The 14,577-nt window shown below is 38.2% G+C and overlaps 1 protein-coding gene across 1 annotated transcript in view; it reads right to left on the bottom strand.

Moving 5' to 3' along the window:
• ryr1b (ryanodine receptor 1b (skeletal)) overlaps positions 1 to 13,626 on the bottom strand; it is a 113,138-nt gene extending 99,512 nt beyond the window's left edge. Inside the window, exon 1 of the mRNA XM_084408481.1 lies at positions 13,301 to 13,626. Coding sequence (XP_084264607.1) covers positions 13,301 to 13,348 — 48 coding nt within the window. The 5' untranslated portion in view covers positions 13,349 to 13,626. The remainder of the gene's footprint in view (positions 1 to 13,300) is intronic.
• Positions 13,627 to 14,577: the final 951 nt, after the last annotated feature.

The following is a 14,577-nucleotide window of genomic DNA, read 5'->3' as shown; positions in this document are numbered from 1 at the left end:
TCTCTCTCTCTCTCTCTCTCTCTCTCTCTCTCTGCCCTGGGCCTTCCCCCACTCCTCAGCATTGCTATTTTAGGCGAGTGCACCTGTCATTCTCACATTCCCCTTCACTGCTGACTGGCAGATAGTTCAGAGGCTCTTTCAGGGCAGAGGAGGGTCTGAGATCCCACAGCCACACAGAAAACCAAGCATTAACTACAACATAATATTATACTACTACAACTTCTTCAACGGCTGAAACCTGTCACACACCGCTCTACGGAAAGCATTATGAAAAAAGACTTCATTGGCTGCTGTTATTCAAGAAGATTAAAAGTGACAGTATACAGATATTGTTACAAAATATATATTTTTTAAAATAAATGCTGTTCTTTTTAACTTTCTATACATCAAGAATCCTGAAAAAAAAAAAAGGTTTCCAAATTTTCCAAACAAATTTGAAGCAGCACAATAATAAAAGTTTCTCGAGTAGCAAATCTGCATATAAGAATGATCTCTGAAGGATCATGTGACACTGAAACTAGAGTAATGATGCTGAAAATTCAGCTTTGATAACAGAAAAAAATTACATTTTAAAATATATACAGTTTTTCTTTTAAATGTAATATTATAATTTACAATATTGCTGTATTTACTGTATTTTTCTATTGTTAAAAACATTTAAAAAAAACATTACTGACCCCAAACTGCACTGTTTATACAAATGTTATTCGCATAATTGTTTTGAATTCCAAAATGTATGATTTAATCATTTTAATTTATATGCACCAATTGCTGACATGTGAAATGATTCATTGCAACTGACAGTTTACACTAAATGAATCAAACCTACCAACTTTAAACTTTGCTACTGAAGTTTAAAGGGGTCATGACATGGATTTTTATTTTATTTTCCTTGAGGTTCACTCATGTTAATTAAGTTTTTAGCACAAAAAAAAAATACATATGTGGAAAAACTTCATTCTGAAATGATCCAGTTTAAGGCGCTGCTCCTTTAAGGCTTGTCAGTAAACGGCCACTGTTATGATTGGCTAAACTAATTGCATAGGAAACAGTATCATCACCCAGTCGCTATTGCACGGGTTGCTGCTTCATCTTTCAATAAAAGCTCCTTTCCGAACTCTCTATTACACTGTACTTCTTTTACAAAACATCTGCAGTCAAATGCTCTGAACAAACATAATCCTGTGACCCAATCCATGACTATCCACTTGTTCCTGACGCTGGTATCCTTTGAAGTGTCTACAGAAATGAGCAAACGAGCTGTTTAAACGTCAAAGCGAACGTTCTTACACTCTTCCATTTGTCCTGTTGTCGACAGACTAAAGTGTGTGAAGTGAGTCAGAAACTGAGCACACACCTGTACACTGTATCAGTGTAGACAGCGTCAGATATTATAATGGCTTCTATTTGCTTCTGGTGCGAACCTCACATCCAGTAGGCGAATGTCAGCCGTTAAGCGACTGAACGCCAGTGGGAGGGGCTTATGGTACGATGATGTAGAACTGTAGGCAGTAATATACAAATGTAGGCCTATTTGACAGTGTGATGTCACAACCCCACAGTATCCAAACGAGCTTTTTGAAGCTTGATTGAATAAATATTTTGTTTATATGAGAAGGAAGTTAAGGTTTAAAACTTGCAGGATGTTTCAATGGTAAAAAGACCTCTTTTATGTCAAAAGATAAAGGCAAATTTGATTTCTTATGTCATGACAATTTAAGTCATTAAATCTAGCCTATTAAAACAGAGAGAGAGGGAGACATACAGAGACAGAGACAAAGACAGTGACACAGAGACAGAGATCGCAAAACTAGTCTAATGACGCGGTCTTTAAAACCCCTTCTCAGTCACCCCCAATTTTGGCAAGTGCTGCATACATGAAATGCCCAAAATAAAAAGGTTACTGCTCATAAGTAATTCTGAATAGAAACATAACACACATACATTTAGAAAGCCAACACTTGAGAGTTTATAGTTCAAGACTCAAAATTAACCAGACTGTTATTAATATTGAGATATATAAGCTCAAACATATTTTGAACTAAAATAATCTGGGATCACCAGTGATCCCTGACTGGTAAGGGGTTAAGAAACATATAATGGTCAAATAAAAAAGTAAACTAAAATCATTGCAATATTCACTTTATATGAATATATTTGCTCAGCGTGTGAAACAGCTCAATATTTTTTGTTCACAAAATACTACATTTGCAGTGTAACATCTAACAAAACTTTTTAAAAAAAACTTTTGATATTAAAATACTGACTAATGGCACTGTAAAAAAAAAAAAAAAAAAAAAAACACCCAAACTTTGGTGTCACGGTGTGGTGCAGGCAGAAGAAGACGAAGAAGAAGAATCAAAAGTTCCAATGCAAACTTTTACTCAAAATATAAATCAAACTGGTACATAGAGGACAGGATCACACACACATAATACGACATAGATCGGACCACCAACAAGGTAACACACAGGGCTTAAATACATAGGTAAACAGATCAGGGAAACACAGCTGACAAGACTAATGAGGAAACAGGTGTGACAGATGAACTAATGAAAGGTTACCGTGGAAACAAAGGAGTTGCGGGAAAACAGAACAAAGGAAGACGTGACTAATGAAAACAAGACTCAGAAACACACCTGTGATTTTGGATGCCAACTGCCGTAAAACACCAAAGAAGAAGAAGAAGAAGAACACAACTGTGACATTTGGTTGATAAAACAAACTAATTGTGTAGACTTTGTGTACACAGGCCTAGTAACTACTATCTCTCTGTCCCAGGGGTCTATATGAGAGGCACTTATAAAGGCTCTCATCACTGATGCAGTTTCATCAACTGTTGAAAACATCTAGAGCCCTTAAACATGAAACATCCGCAGTTTTATGAGTCATAACCATGACTTCACCAACAGAATTTTAATAGTTTGACTCACAGAAGCTCGATCATGTGCTTATGGGTCATTGTTTAGAGAAATATAACATAATCCTAATGAATATTGGATCTTTGTTTATCCAACAAGACTTAGATTGCATTATTTTCCACAGAAAAGGCTCAAAAAGAGACATTTCACCCAAAAATAAAAATTCTGTCATCATTTACTGACCCTCATGTCGTTCCAAACCTGTTTGACTTTCTTTCTTCTGTGGAACATACAAGTAAATATTTTGTGAAATGTCTCTGTGTTTTTTGTCCAAACAGTGGAAGTCAAAGGTAACCAAAACTGTTTGGTTCTCAACAGTCTTCAAAATATCTTCTTTTGTGTTCTCCATAAGAAAGAAAATCATACATGTTTGAAACACCATGAGGGTGAGTGAAGTGAATGATGACAAAATCTATTGAACTATTGAGCAATGAACTATTGCTTTGATGTTGTCAATGAAGAGTACCAGTATTATTTCTATGCAAGTTAGCCAGCTTTCAGATTGTTCTGTTACTTTTACAAAACAAAGACCCAACAATCCAGAGAAACAATGAAGAAATATTAAATCAAACATTTAAAGCGGAGAATATATACTAATCTTATAGTCTAATTTCAACATTGGGCGGATAACATTGTTCACTGTAACAATCCAGGTAAAGATGAGGAAATTACATTGTATTTCATTGCTCCCTTCAACAAGTGCAATGAAATGCAACATAAGTTGAGTGAACTTCCTCTCTGCTCTCAACTTTAAAACTTGCCTTCTTTGAACCCTGCATGTCGTCACATTTACCTAACGTATCTACTATCAAACACATTTCTTACCTGAAACTTGTTTAAACATCATTTTGACAAACATTTATGACAAAAATGTGACTAAAACAAAACAACTTGAATTATCCTGTTTTTACGTTAACTCAAACTCTCCCACCATCTAGCTTCAAAATGAATCACAAGGATTCATCGCCCTGGGTCACATGACCGTAAAGGATACAATTACTTCCTTGAAGTGACCATTGCATGTACCCATTGCTGATAAAATTGTGGAAGGGCGCTTTGTGAAGTGATTCAGTTGTTCACTTTTGTTTGGAAAGCCCTAAAAGCGCCATTTGGAATTCGCCCTTATGCTTTCAAAGCTTAGCCTCTCCGAAATCGCCTACCCTACCTTTAATTATGTAAAATACTTTATTACTAAATAATCTATTTTGTCAGACAAACTCTACTTTAAAGGTTAACTGAACTATCAAATGTATAGAAAAAGTTAATATGTGACCCTGGACCACAAAACCAGTCACATGGGTAAATTTTTTGAGATTGAGATTTATACACCATTTGAACGCTGAATAAATAAGCTTTCCATTGATGTATGGTTTGTTAGAATAGGACAATATTTGGCCAACTGTTTGAAAATCTGGAATCTGAGGGTGCAAAAAAATCAAAACATTGAGAAAATCTCCTTTAAATTTGTCCATTTATGTGCTGCATTCACTCACAAAAATAAATGTTTTATAAATTTACGGTACGAAATTTTACAAAATATCTTCATGGAACATGATCTTTATTTAATATCCTAATTATTTTTGGCATAAAACACAAATAGATCATTTTGACCCATACAATGTATTGTTGGCTATTGCCACAAATATACCCGTGCGACTTCAAATTCAAATTCAAATTCAAATTCAAATTCAAATTCAAATTCAAATTCAAATTCGTCAGGTTTTGTGATCCAGGGTCACATATGAGGGTCTGATCACTGATGACGCACTTGCATAATTGGTGTTTTTGGTTAAAACAAGGGAATACATTTTTGTTATTCCAAACTCATAGATGTTTTAGCTAATGTTTTTGATTGTATTTTGTTGTAAAAGTTGTGTTATGATTTAAGTCACCATTATGGTGATTAGTGTTCTCTTCCGTGACGTGTCTTCCATTTCTTCCAACCTTTTTCATTTTGCCCAACAAACTGTTACCCAAGTTAGACAAAGGAAGTTCTACATCAATATTGTAATGTTAATGCTCAGATTAATTTAAAATGCTACTTGAATACGCAAGTAAAAAAACATAATTTTTGAGTTTATTTTGTTTGATGAAAGCACAGACCAACTAAACAGAAACATTTTCTGTAAAGCTGCTTTGAAACGATATGTATTGTGAAAAACGCTATACAAATAAATGTGAATTGAATTAAATATTTTTCCAGTAGGTGAGTATTCTCTGTCCTGAAGCTTATTGCTTTTTTCTTTTCTCGGTTTCATTTTATTTTAAGACAACTTTGTTACAGTGCAATTACACAAATAATGACCAAATAACATGAAGTAACTACATACTTAGGGTTAAGGTTAGCGTTAGGTTTAGCTGCTACTAATGCATACTTTACTGTTATTAATATAGTTAGTACATGTATAGTGTAACACTACAACTTAAAATAAATTATCAACTTGATTTTTTTACAGTGTAGATTAATAACTGTGTAAATAACTATTGTGAACACAGCATAGCAATGAAAGAAATGAGCCTTTGCTGTTACAAATAAACATCATGAATTGAATAAATGCACATAATATTGATGATTAGATCAAATATTCTACAATGACTGTTTTTAATGTCATATATTCATGTTGGTGCCAAGACATCTACATTTATGCATTAATAGCAGATGCTTCTACTCAAAGCGACTTACAACAGAGGAACATGAGAAAAGCTACGAAGCTGCTATGTGTGTTATAATTTGAACCATGAGTAATTTTCCTTCACACATTACAGTGCAGTAGTGGACTCAAGGGGTCAGCAAAAGTTTCTGGCTGACGTAAGCGAGTGTCTGGAGTGCTAGCAGAGGGAACACCTGTTTATTGTAAAGATGTGGTCATGACAGAGCACACAAATCTATGTCTCTGAACAGATGGTCTGTTAGGGCTGAGGTGTAGATTCGATCATCTGTGGGCTAAGCAAAATATAAGCCCAAGGAAGACTGCTGCTTTAAACACTCAAGACTTGAGGAATCTTCTGAAGAGCTCATGGTCTAATCCTCCATCTCACACACACACACACACACACACACACACACACACACACACACACACGCACACGCACACACACACACACACACACCTCACACTCTGCCCATGAAGAGTCCCCTGTGACGGACAGGCCATTATTGTGGGCTCTATCTGCATAACTGAGCACTAAAATTAGTGCTTCTAGATCCTTCTCACCTAATTTCTGAGGCTGATCATCACAAAAATTCATCTTAAGAGAGAAAACTTACAACATTTTAAATAAATCAGTTAAACACCTTAATACCATATTTCTAATTTCTAGTGTGAGATGTTTAAATGCTCATTATGTCACAGTAGTGATGGAGTACTCGAGTCCCTATTCTCTGGACTCGTGACTTGACTTGGACTCGCGGACTTGAGCATTCATCAAATGAATGACGTTGGATGAAGTGTCTGACTAAATAGGTTATAAAAATTTGTTTAGGGCTCCAAGATCAGCCGGGATCTCTTTTTTCCCCTCACAGCCACACATACGCTTCTCAGTCGGACACCGCTACCGCTCGCTCGCTCTCCTTGCTTGACAACACACTCACTGACGTCACTCATTTAACACTGCATTCTCGCTCTTACTTTCACTAGTGCATGATTCGAGGGCTCCCTGCCAACAACATGTTCACATTTGGAAAATTACTGTGTTGCAAAGTGTATATGTAATCAATGAAAAAAATGTGCTGTGTGGCAGAAAAAAAATCAGTAAATAAACTCCCTTTGTAATCGTGACAGTGGTGCCATTTTTGTTTAATGTAGACCCTCTTTTATAATTATATCAGCTCTTTAAAGGTGCCAGAGTGGAGAAATGTAGGCAGTCTTGAAATATAACAGACTCAACCTTGATGACTCGACTTGGACTCGAACACTGGGGGCTCGAGACTCAATTCGGACTCGAACTCAGGTAATGGTGACTCGACTCGGACTCTTCTTTGGTGACTCGGACTCGAACACTGGGGGCTTGAGACTCGATTCGGACTCGAACTAAGGTAATGGTGACTCGACTCGGACTCTTCTTTGGTGATTTGAGACTCGACTCGGACTCAAACACTTCTTTGGTGACTCGAGACTCGACTCGGACTCGAGACTCGACTCGGACTCAAACACTGGGGACTCGAGACTCGACTCAGACTCGAACTAAGGTAATGGTGACTCGACTCGGACTCTTCTTTGGTGATTTGAGACTCGACTCGGACTCGAACTCTGGGGATTCGAGACATAACTCGGACTCGAACACTGGGGGCTCAAGACTCGACTCGGACTCGAACTCAGGTAATGGTGACTCGACTCGGACTCCTCTTTGGTGATTTGAGACTAGACTCGGACTCGAACACTGGGGGCTCGAGACTCGACTCGGACTCGAACGCTGGGGGCTCAAGACTCGACTCGGACTCGAACTCAGGTAATGGTGACTCGACTCGGACTCCTCTTTGGTGATTTGAGACTCGACTCGGACTCGAACACTGGGGGCTCGAGACTCGACTCGGACTGAACTCAGGTAATGGTGACTCGACTCGGACTCTTCTTTGGTGATTTGAGACTCGACTCGGACTCGAACTCTGGGGATTCGAGACATAACTCGGACTCGAACACTGGGGGCTCAAGACTCGACTCGGACTCGAACTCAGGTTATGGTGACTCGACTCAGACTCCTCTTTGGTGATTTGAGACTAGACTCGGACTCGAACACTGGGGGCTCGAGACTCGACTCGGACTCGAACGCTGGGGGCTCAAGACTCGACTCGGACTCGAACTCAGGTAATGGTGACTCGACTCGGACTCCTCTTTGGTGATTTGAGACTCGACTCAGACTCGAACACTGGGGGCTCGAGACTCGACTCGGACTGAACTCAAGTAATGGTGACTCGACTCGGACTCTTCTTTGGTGACTCGAGACTCGACTCGGACTCGAACACTGGGGACTCGAGACTCGACTCGTACTCGACAGTTGGTGACCTGACTACAACACTGTGTCACAGTAGCCACTAAACTAACTCCCTTTCTCTCTCTTTACCCTTATTTTGTCCTCTATTACTCATGCACAAATCAATCAATTATCATTTAGAAGTGATTACAGGCTCCAATTCACAATACTTAGATGCCTTTATGCCTCATGTGCAACACACACATGTAAAAACACACACATACTCGCTGTCCTCCCTATGGATTCAGGCAAAGACGAAGTAGGACACAGACTCTCTTGCTCTCCCTCCTGAGTGTCAGGCGCTTATAGTGGTGGAACTATAAAAGGAAACGGCTGTTATAGCCTGGAACCCGAATACCCCCTCAAATGCACTCCAACACCACTGATGCTATTCTCTCTCTCTTTTCCATCGCTTTATTTTCAACACCTTTAAGGAGCTCAGTAAAACCTGGAGAAAGCTATCCGGTAGCATTCGCATTCGTCTCAACAGCAGTGGCTTGGCTGGCGCAGGACCTCCTTTGAAAATATGGCATCTTTGGTATTGGGTATTTTGGTCACACTTTAGATTAGGGTCCAATTCTCACTATTAACTACGACTTTTGCCTCAATAAACTCCTAAATTCCTGCTTATTAATAGTTAGTAAGGTAGTTGTTAGGTTAAGGTATTGGGTAGGATTAAAGGATGTGGACATACAGAGTAAGGCTTTAATATGTCAATTATAAGAACAAATAGCCAATATCATAGTAATATGCTAATAAACAACTAGTTAATAGTGAGAATTGGACCCTAAACTAAAGTGTTTAAAAAAAAAAAAATTGTGTCAATCACTTGAGCCATAAATGCATTGTGATTCTGGAGCCGCATGAAAATTATGTCATGACAACATTGGCCACTTTTGCACATTTGGGCCAAACCATTCGGAAAACAGGGGGTGCTTTCACAACTGAGCGTTTGTTTCCGAACCTGATGCGTTTTCTCCCTTGGTTTGGTTCGTTTAGGCATATGTAAACACGGCAATCGCTCTCAGATCCGCACCAAAACAATCGCCCAGAGACCACCTCAACGATGTTGTCTCGGCCCGATTGCAAACGAACTCTGGGGTGGTTCGCTTGAGGTGTGAAAGCAATCCGACCAAACGGACCAAATAGTATTATTCATAATACTATATTCATAAATAATACTAAATTCATAACTGGAAATGTGCTATATAAATAGCAGTAGTGTCTGATTCTGTGAGTGAGCACATTAGCTATCACAGTTGAAAACAAAAAGAGCACCTCTTCATCTTAAAATGTTGTGTAATTGCACTTCTCCATGCGAGAATGCTGTCCCATGAAGCCTTGAATCCTGCTCTAGATGCATTATAACATTCATATGTTTGCGTGTGTCTTGACACAGATAACCTCTAGACAGCACTGCGAGATCCAGAGAGAGCGTGATTGAATTTGCTGCAGTATTAATACGAATGTAGTATATAATTTAACAGCAGGAATGACGGCTACATTCATATACTCGACAGTTACAAATAAAGCCACAATAAGCTCATGGAGCGAACCTGTCAAGCATCGTGATGGATGATGCAGAGGAAAAACTGACTAATAAGAGGACAGTTGTACTCACATGTGACTTGCTTAAACACATTTTGGTACGCTTTGAAAGGTTGCCTTGTGAAAGCGAACCGAACCAAGAAGAAAATGCAACATTGTCACAAATTAAGTCTTTGTTTCAGAACTAAACAAACAATCTGTAGGTGTGAAAACACCCAAAATGTGCCTTGCCGAACCAGGCTCAAGTGGAAATATAACTGGAACCGTTCCTTACCGTTCTGGCCAATGGTGGAAAAGTGGCTATTGATTGCATAATGGCACCATAAAGGGCAATTCACAAAGAACAGGGCATAAAAATGCAAGGTCTAGGGACGTGTTTTTTAAAAGTTTAACTTCTTTTAACTTTTTACATAGACATAAACAATGGGAAAGTAGTGCAGAGCGGCCCCTAAGAACACTAGGAATGTAACATTATTGTGAAAGAGTGCCATGGCATGTCTCAGAAACCAAAGATGTCAGTAAAAAAAAACCCAAAGGGCTTTCCTGAAAGGATTCCCCCAAGGACACACACACACTGTTGAGCCCTTCAGAAAACTGCCCGTTCTTGACTGACCCACACATGCTGAGTCACTGTATGGATTACAGCAGGTACACACACTCTCCACACAGCACACAATACCTTCATTGCACTTTAAATCTCACATAAACAACACACTTCATTAGAATGATGCTGGGATATTGTTTATATATGCAGATGAAGATTGAAAAAAATAAAAAAATAAATTTGTATTCATACTTCTTTTAACAACAGTTAAGTAAAAAGCAGAAAAACTAATAAAGATGGATTACTGCTACAGGGTCCATAATTCTTAAATCACAGTGACATAATATGTTCTCTCATACATGTGTGCTACATATACTCTCCTCTTTCCCTTCCACTCATCCCTCTTTTCCAGTCCTCATACAGTGATATAAAAAAAACAACAGGGCGAGTAAGTGGGAGTGAAGAGGAAGAAGTGGGCCATTTCTAACACACACACACACACACACACACACAAATATAGTCAAAGAGTTCCTTCACACCAGATGACACTAAACATCAGCCATAAAACACAACTAAATTAATTATTCATGTAAACGAAGGAGCAAAATGTTCATTCGAAATCTAATGATGCCTGTAAAAAAAAAAAAACTTCACTTCTATATTCTGTATCCTCCCCTTCCCGACAACAATACAAAAATGTCTTTACGCACGTGTGGGCTCAGAACAGCTGCGAGACGTTGTATTGGTGTCTCGTGAAGAATATAAAAATCTGACCTTTGATCATAAAGGCGTGAGGGATTCTTTGCAGCATTGTCATCCACATAAAGCTCTAATTAGCATTCCTAAATGAGGCATGAGGGAGTATTATGAGAGATCAGCTGATCCCACTGGCCAAATGGATTGACAGTCGTCCAGACTGACGTCTCAAAAGACGGTCTTCAACATCCAGCGCATCAATTTATAAAACTGTCAGCTACAACTCGAAATTCTGATTGGATGCTACTTTGCTTGGCAACTGTAAATATACAGTATGTTATTTACTGTAAATGATAGGAAATTATTTTTTATAATCATTTCTTTTTAAACTACAACTTCATTAAAAAAAAAAAAAAAAAAATCAAACCTACTGGCTAAATTACTCAAAATTTACTTCTTACTTATATAATAATCTATAAAAAGAAAAGGAAATGCCACGTATTGCTCAATTATTAATACATTTAAGTGTTTATGGTACATTGGTGTCTCTCATTTTCTTCATATTACTGTTGCCACCATTTTACAAGCAATATTATAAAATAGGACTTTGTGTATAGGGATTTTTCCTCAGTTAAAGCCTGGTAATAGTTTAGAAAATACCCGTGATAAAAGTCCCTGTAACACACAGCCTTGAGAGCCTATTGCATTAATAATCTATAATCTTCTTAGTACCTATTTAATGTGATTTTTGACATTAGCTAAATGCCATTTTCAACAAAAGAAGGAGCCAAGGGTCCTTTATATATTAAATGAATTAACCATGATTTATTTTGTGATTCCAGAAGTTTCAAGAACAGTATGTTCTTGACAAAAAAAAAAACCTGAAGAACTTCTAATAAAACATTCAGTACTAGGATTAAGAGACATAACCAGTAGATGGAAAGGACCTCAAGCTGACTAGCTGAAGATGTTACTGTAGCTTTAACTCTGTTAGAGAGCTACATATGGCAGTTTATTAGCGCAAACATTTAGGCGAGATAAATGTAGTAATTTTTTTTGGTGAAAAAAAAATCCCCCCCCAATTTCCAAAATGACATTAAAGGGATATTTCACCGCTGGAACGATGAATGTGTATTTAAATTGGGTCATTTATGTAGTAGAAATATGACATTATTCTAGAAGTTGGAGCCTTCTAGACTGAGAAAAGCCAGAAAATGTATTTTTGGCTCATGTGGATGAAAGACAACAACTCCCAGAATGCACTTGCTTCGCTGCCCCACGAGGACACGCCCAAGCCACGCCTCCCGGTTACAGAGGGCAGTATCGGGAGAAATGATACAACTAGGCTACTAGTCGACTGGAAACTGAAAAGACGGCGTTTTATCGTGAGATCCCCCTATGGGCGGGTTGAAGACATGCGGGACGAGCTCCTCCTACTGGCTGGAGTCTCTCGCCTCTGGACATGAAAGCCTGATGATGCTAAATGACGATTTTTGCGTCATCTGAGGTTTTTTTCCAGACACACAATCCAGAAATCTCTCGTCTCAGGGGGACATGAGGGAGGGAAGCACGGTCATTCCAGAATACTACCGGGTTTCTACTGATACAAAGCTTAATGCTAATCGGTGAAGTATCCCTTTAAGGCCCTGAATATATTATTTTTTATAACTTTTAAGTTATCGTGTGGCTCCCATTGGAAGTTTGCTGAGGCCCCCTAGTGGGCCCGGGCCCCTGACAATCTCAGTTTCAAATTTCCCACTTCTCTCAATCTCCTAATTTATGTCACAAATGCTGTATAATTCCAATTCTTCTTGTATGCCCTTTTCCCCCCCGAGTATGTCTAACTGTGTAGATTGTCTGTGCACTGCTCAGTTTGAGAGACGAGGGCAGAGGCCAGCTGTCCCCCCCTCAAGGAGCGTCTTACTCTCCACTTCTAAAAGTCTCTCCTTTCCTGAGGTAAAAATAGCTAACGATGCACCAGCCGCTGTCCATCCACACACGTTCACATACATCCATCGGATGACAGAATCTTCTGGAAGAATATGTGGAAAGATGCAGCACTCACAATATATGAGTTCACAGTCAGCAATAACAAAAGCAGGACATGTCCCTGATAAGAGACGTCGTCCCTCACTGAGTTGTTAGGCAGACTATCAAGTCCATAAGCAGATCAGAAGACAAGTGGGCCACCATAAAAATAGTCAACTAAATACAGGATGAGAAACAGGCTTGTAAAATTGTCCAAAAACACCACAGTATTACACAATTTAGCCTGAATAAGCCAGGAGAGTGTGGATGGGGGAGTTAACACAATATATATTAGGGTGTCAAGCACTTGACAAATAAATTAGCATGCATGCTTAAAAACGAACGCATGCAGGAACATTCCTAACCATTTGCAGCAGCAACAATTTAACCAAAAGTTCAAGATTGAGGGGAACCAGATATAAAAGTTCAAGAATGTTGCATTTTAATATTTACCTACACTACTTAACCACTAGTCTAAATACTGGGGGGAGACATGATAGTGAAAAAATAGTTAATTTTCGTCGAGATTCAACTTTGAGTCCTTCGCAAACAACATTATTATTGAGTCAAAAGCAGGTCAAGCGACACTCACCGTCCGTAGGAACTGTATCTCTTCATCTCCCCCCTCTCCCTCTGCCATCCTTCTCCGAGGGTTATTCGCAGCTCCTCAGGAGAAATCAGAAAATCCTTCCGTTTTGTCTTCAGTGTTTCAGTGTCTTCTCTCTCTCTCTCTCTCTCTCAGTATGTGTGTGTGTGTGTGTGGGGGTGTGCTGGAGGACAGCGTGAGTCCTCCTGTAGCTCTCACGGTGGAGTGAGAGAGAGTGACAGAAGATTCAGCACTGCTCCTCTCTCTCTCTCTCTCTCTCTCTCTCTCTCTGAGATCCTGCTCTACCTTCTTACACACTCACACACTGCAACCATATTTGCACAAGTGGGCCACCCCCTTTGCCTAAAACTGATCCTCGCACAAGTCTAATGAGCTATAAATGGAAAATGTGCTTGTGTGTGATGATGTCTGGCGGAGAAGACACTAAGACACACATGTACTCATACAGGCATACAAGAAATCAGAATTACAGCAGAATTCATCAAAATCTACATTTGTTGAGTTTTCCAGAACTAGTGATAGAACTATAACGATATCTGTGCGAAAGCACACGGTAAACGGCTCGGCCACAGTGGAGTCCTGACGTGAGCCGCACACACACAGATATATTGGGCACAGATGTGTCCTCAGCACGCGCTGTGACTGAAGCAGAACACAGACGGCCAATTAACACAAACACATTCAAATCAATGAATCTTTATTCTGACACCGTATTTGAAATAAATATCAATATATTAATGAATATTAATGTTCTGGTTATATATATATATATATATATATATATATTAATATTCATATTATATATTCAAGTTTTTTATATAGCGCTTTTCACAATACAGATTGTATCAAAGCAGCTTCACAGTATTAAATTAAAATAATACATCAATGTTTGTTTCTAGTGGAAAACGTCCACGTTTGGTAATGCTGATCAATAGTATTGTTGATTGATTAATTAAATTAATATCCCCAAAAATTCCCAAATATATATATATGTATATATGTATAAAACAAAATGTTTTTACCTAATTGCTGCCTAAAAAAATATATTATTTCTAAATAAATGTTATAATTAAAATACATTTTTAAATGTTATAATTACATTTTTTATAATAATTTTTTTAAGAACTTTATTTCTGGCACTGTATTTGAAATAAATATCAATATATTAATGAATATTAATGTTCTGGATATATATATATATATATATATATATATATATATATATATATATATATATATATTTTTTTTTTTTTTTTTTTTTT

The sequence above is a fragment of the Rutilus rutilus genome, assembly GCF_951802725.1.
Source record: "Rutilus rutilus genome assembly, chromosome: 5".
Lineage (NCBI taxonomy): Eukaryota > Metazoa > Chordata > Actinopteri > Cypriniformes > Leuciscidae > Rutilus > Rutilus rutilus.
This window is presented reverse-complemented; position numbering and strand designations above follow the sequence as displayed.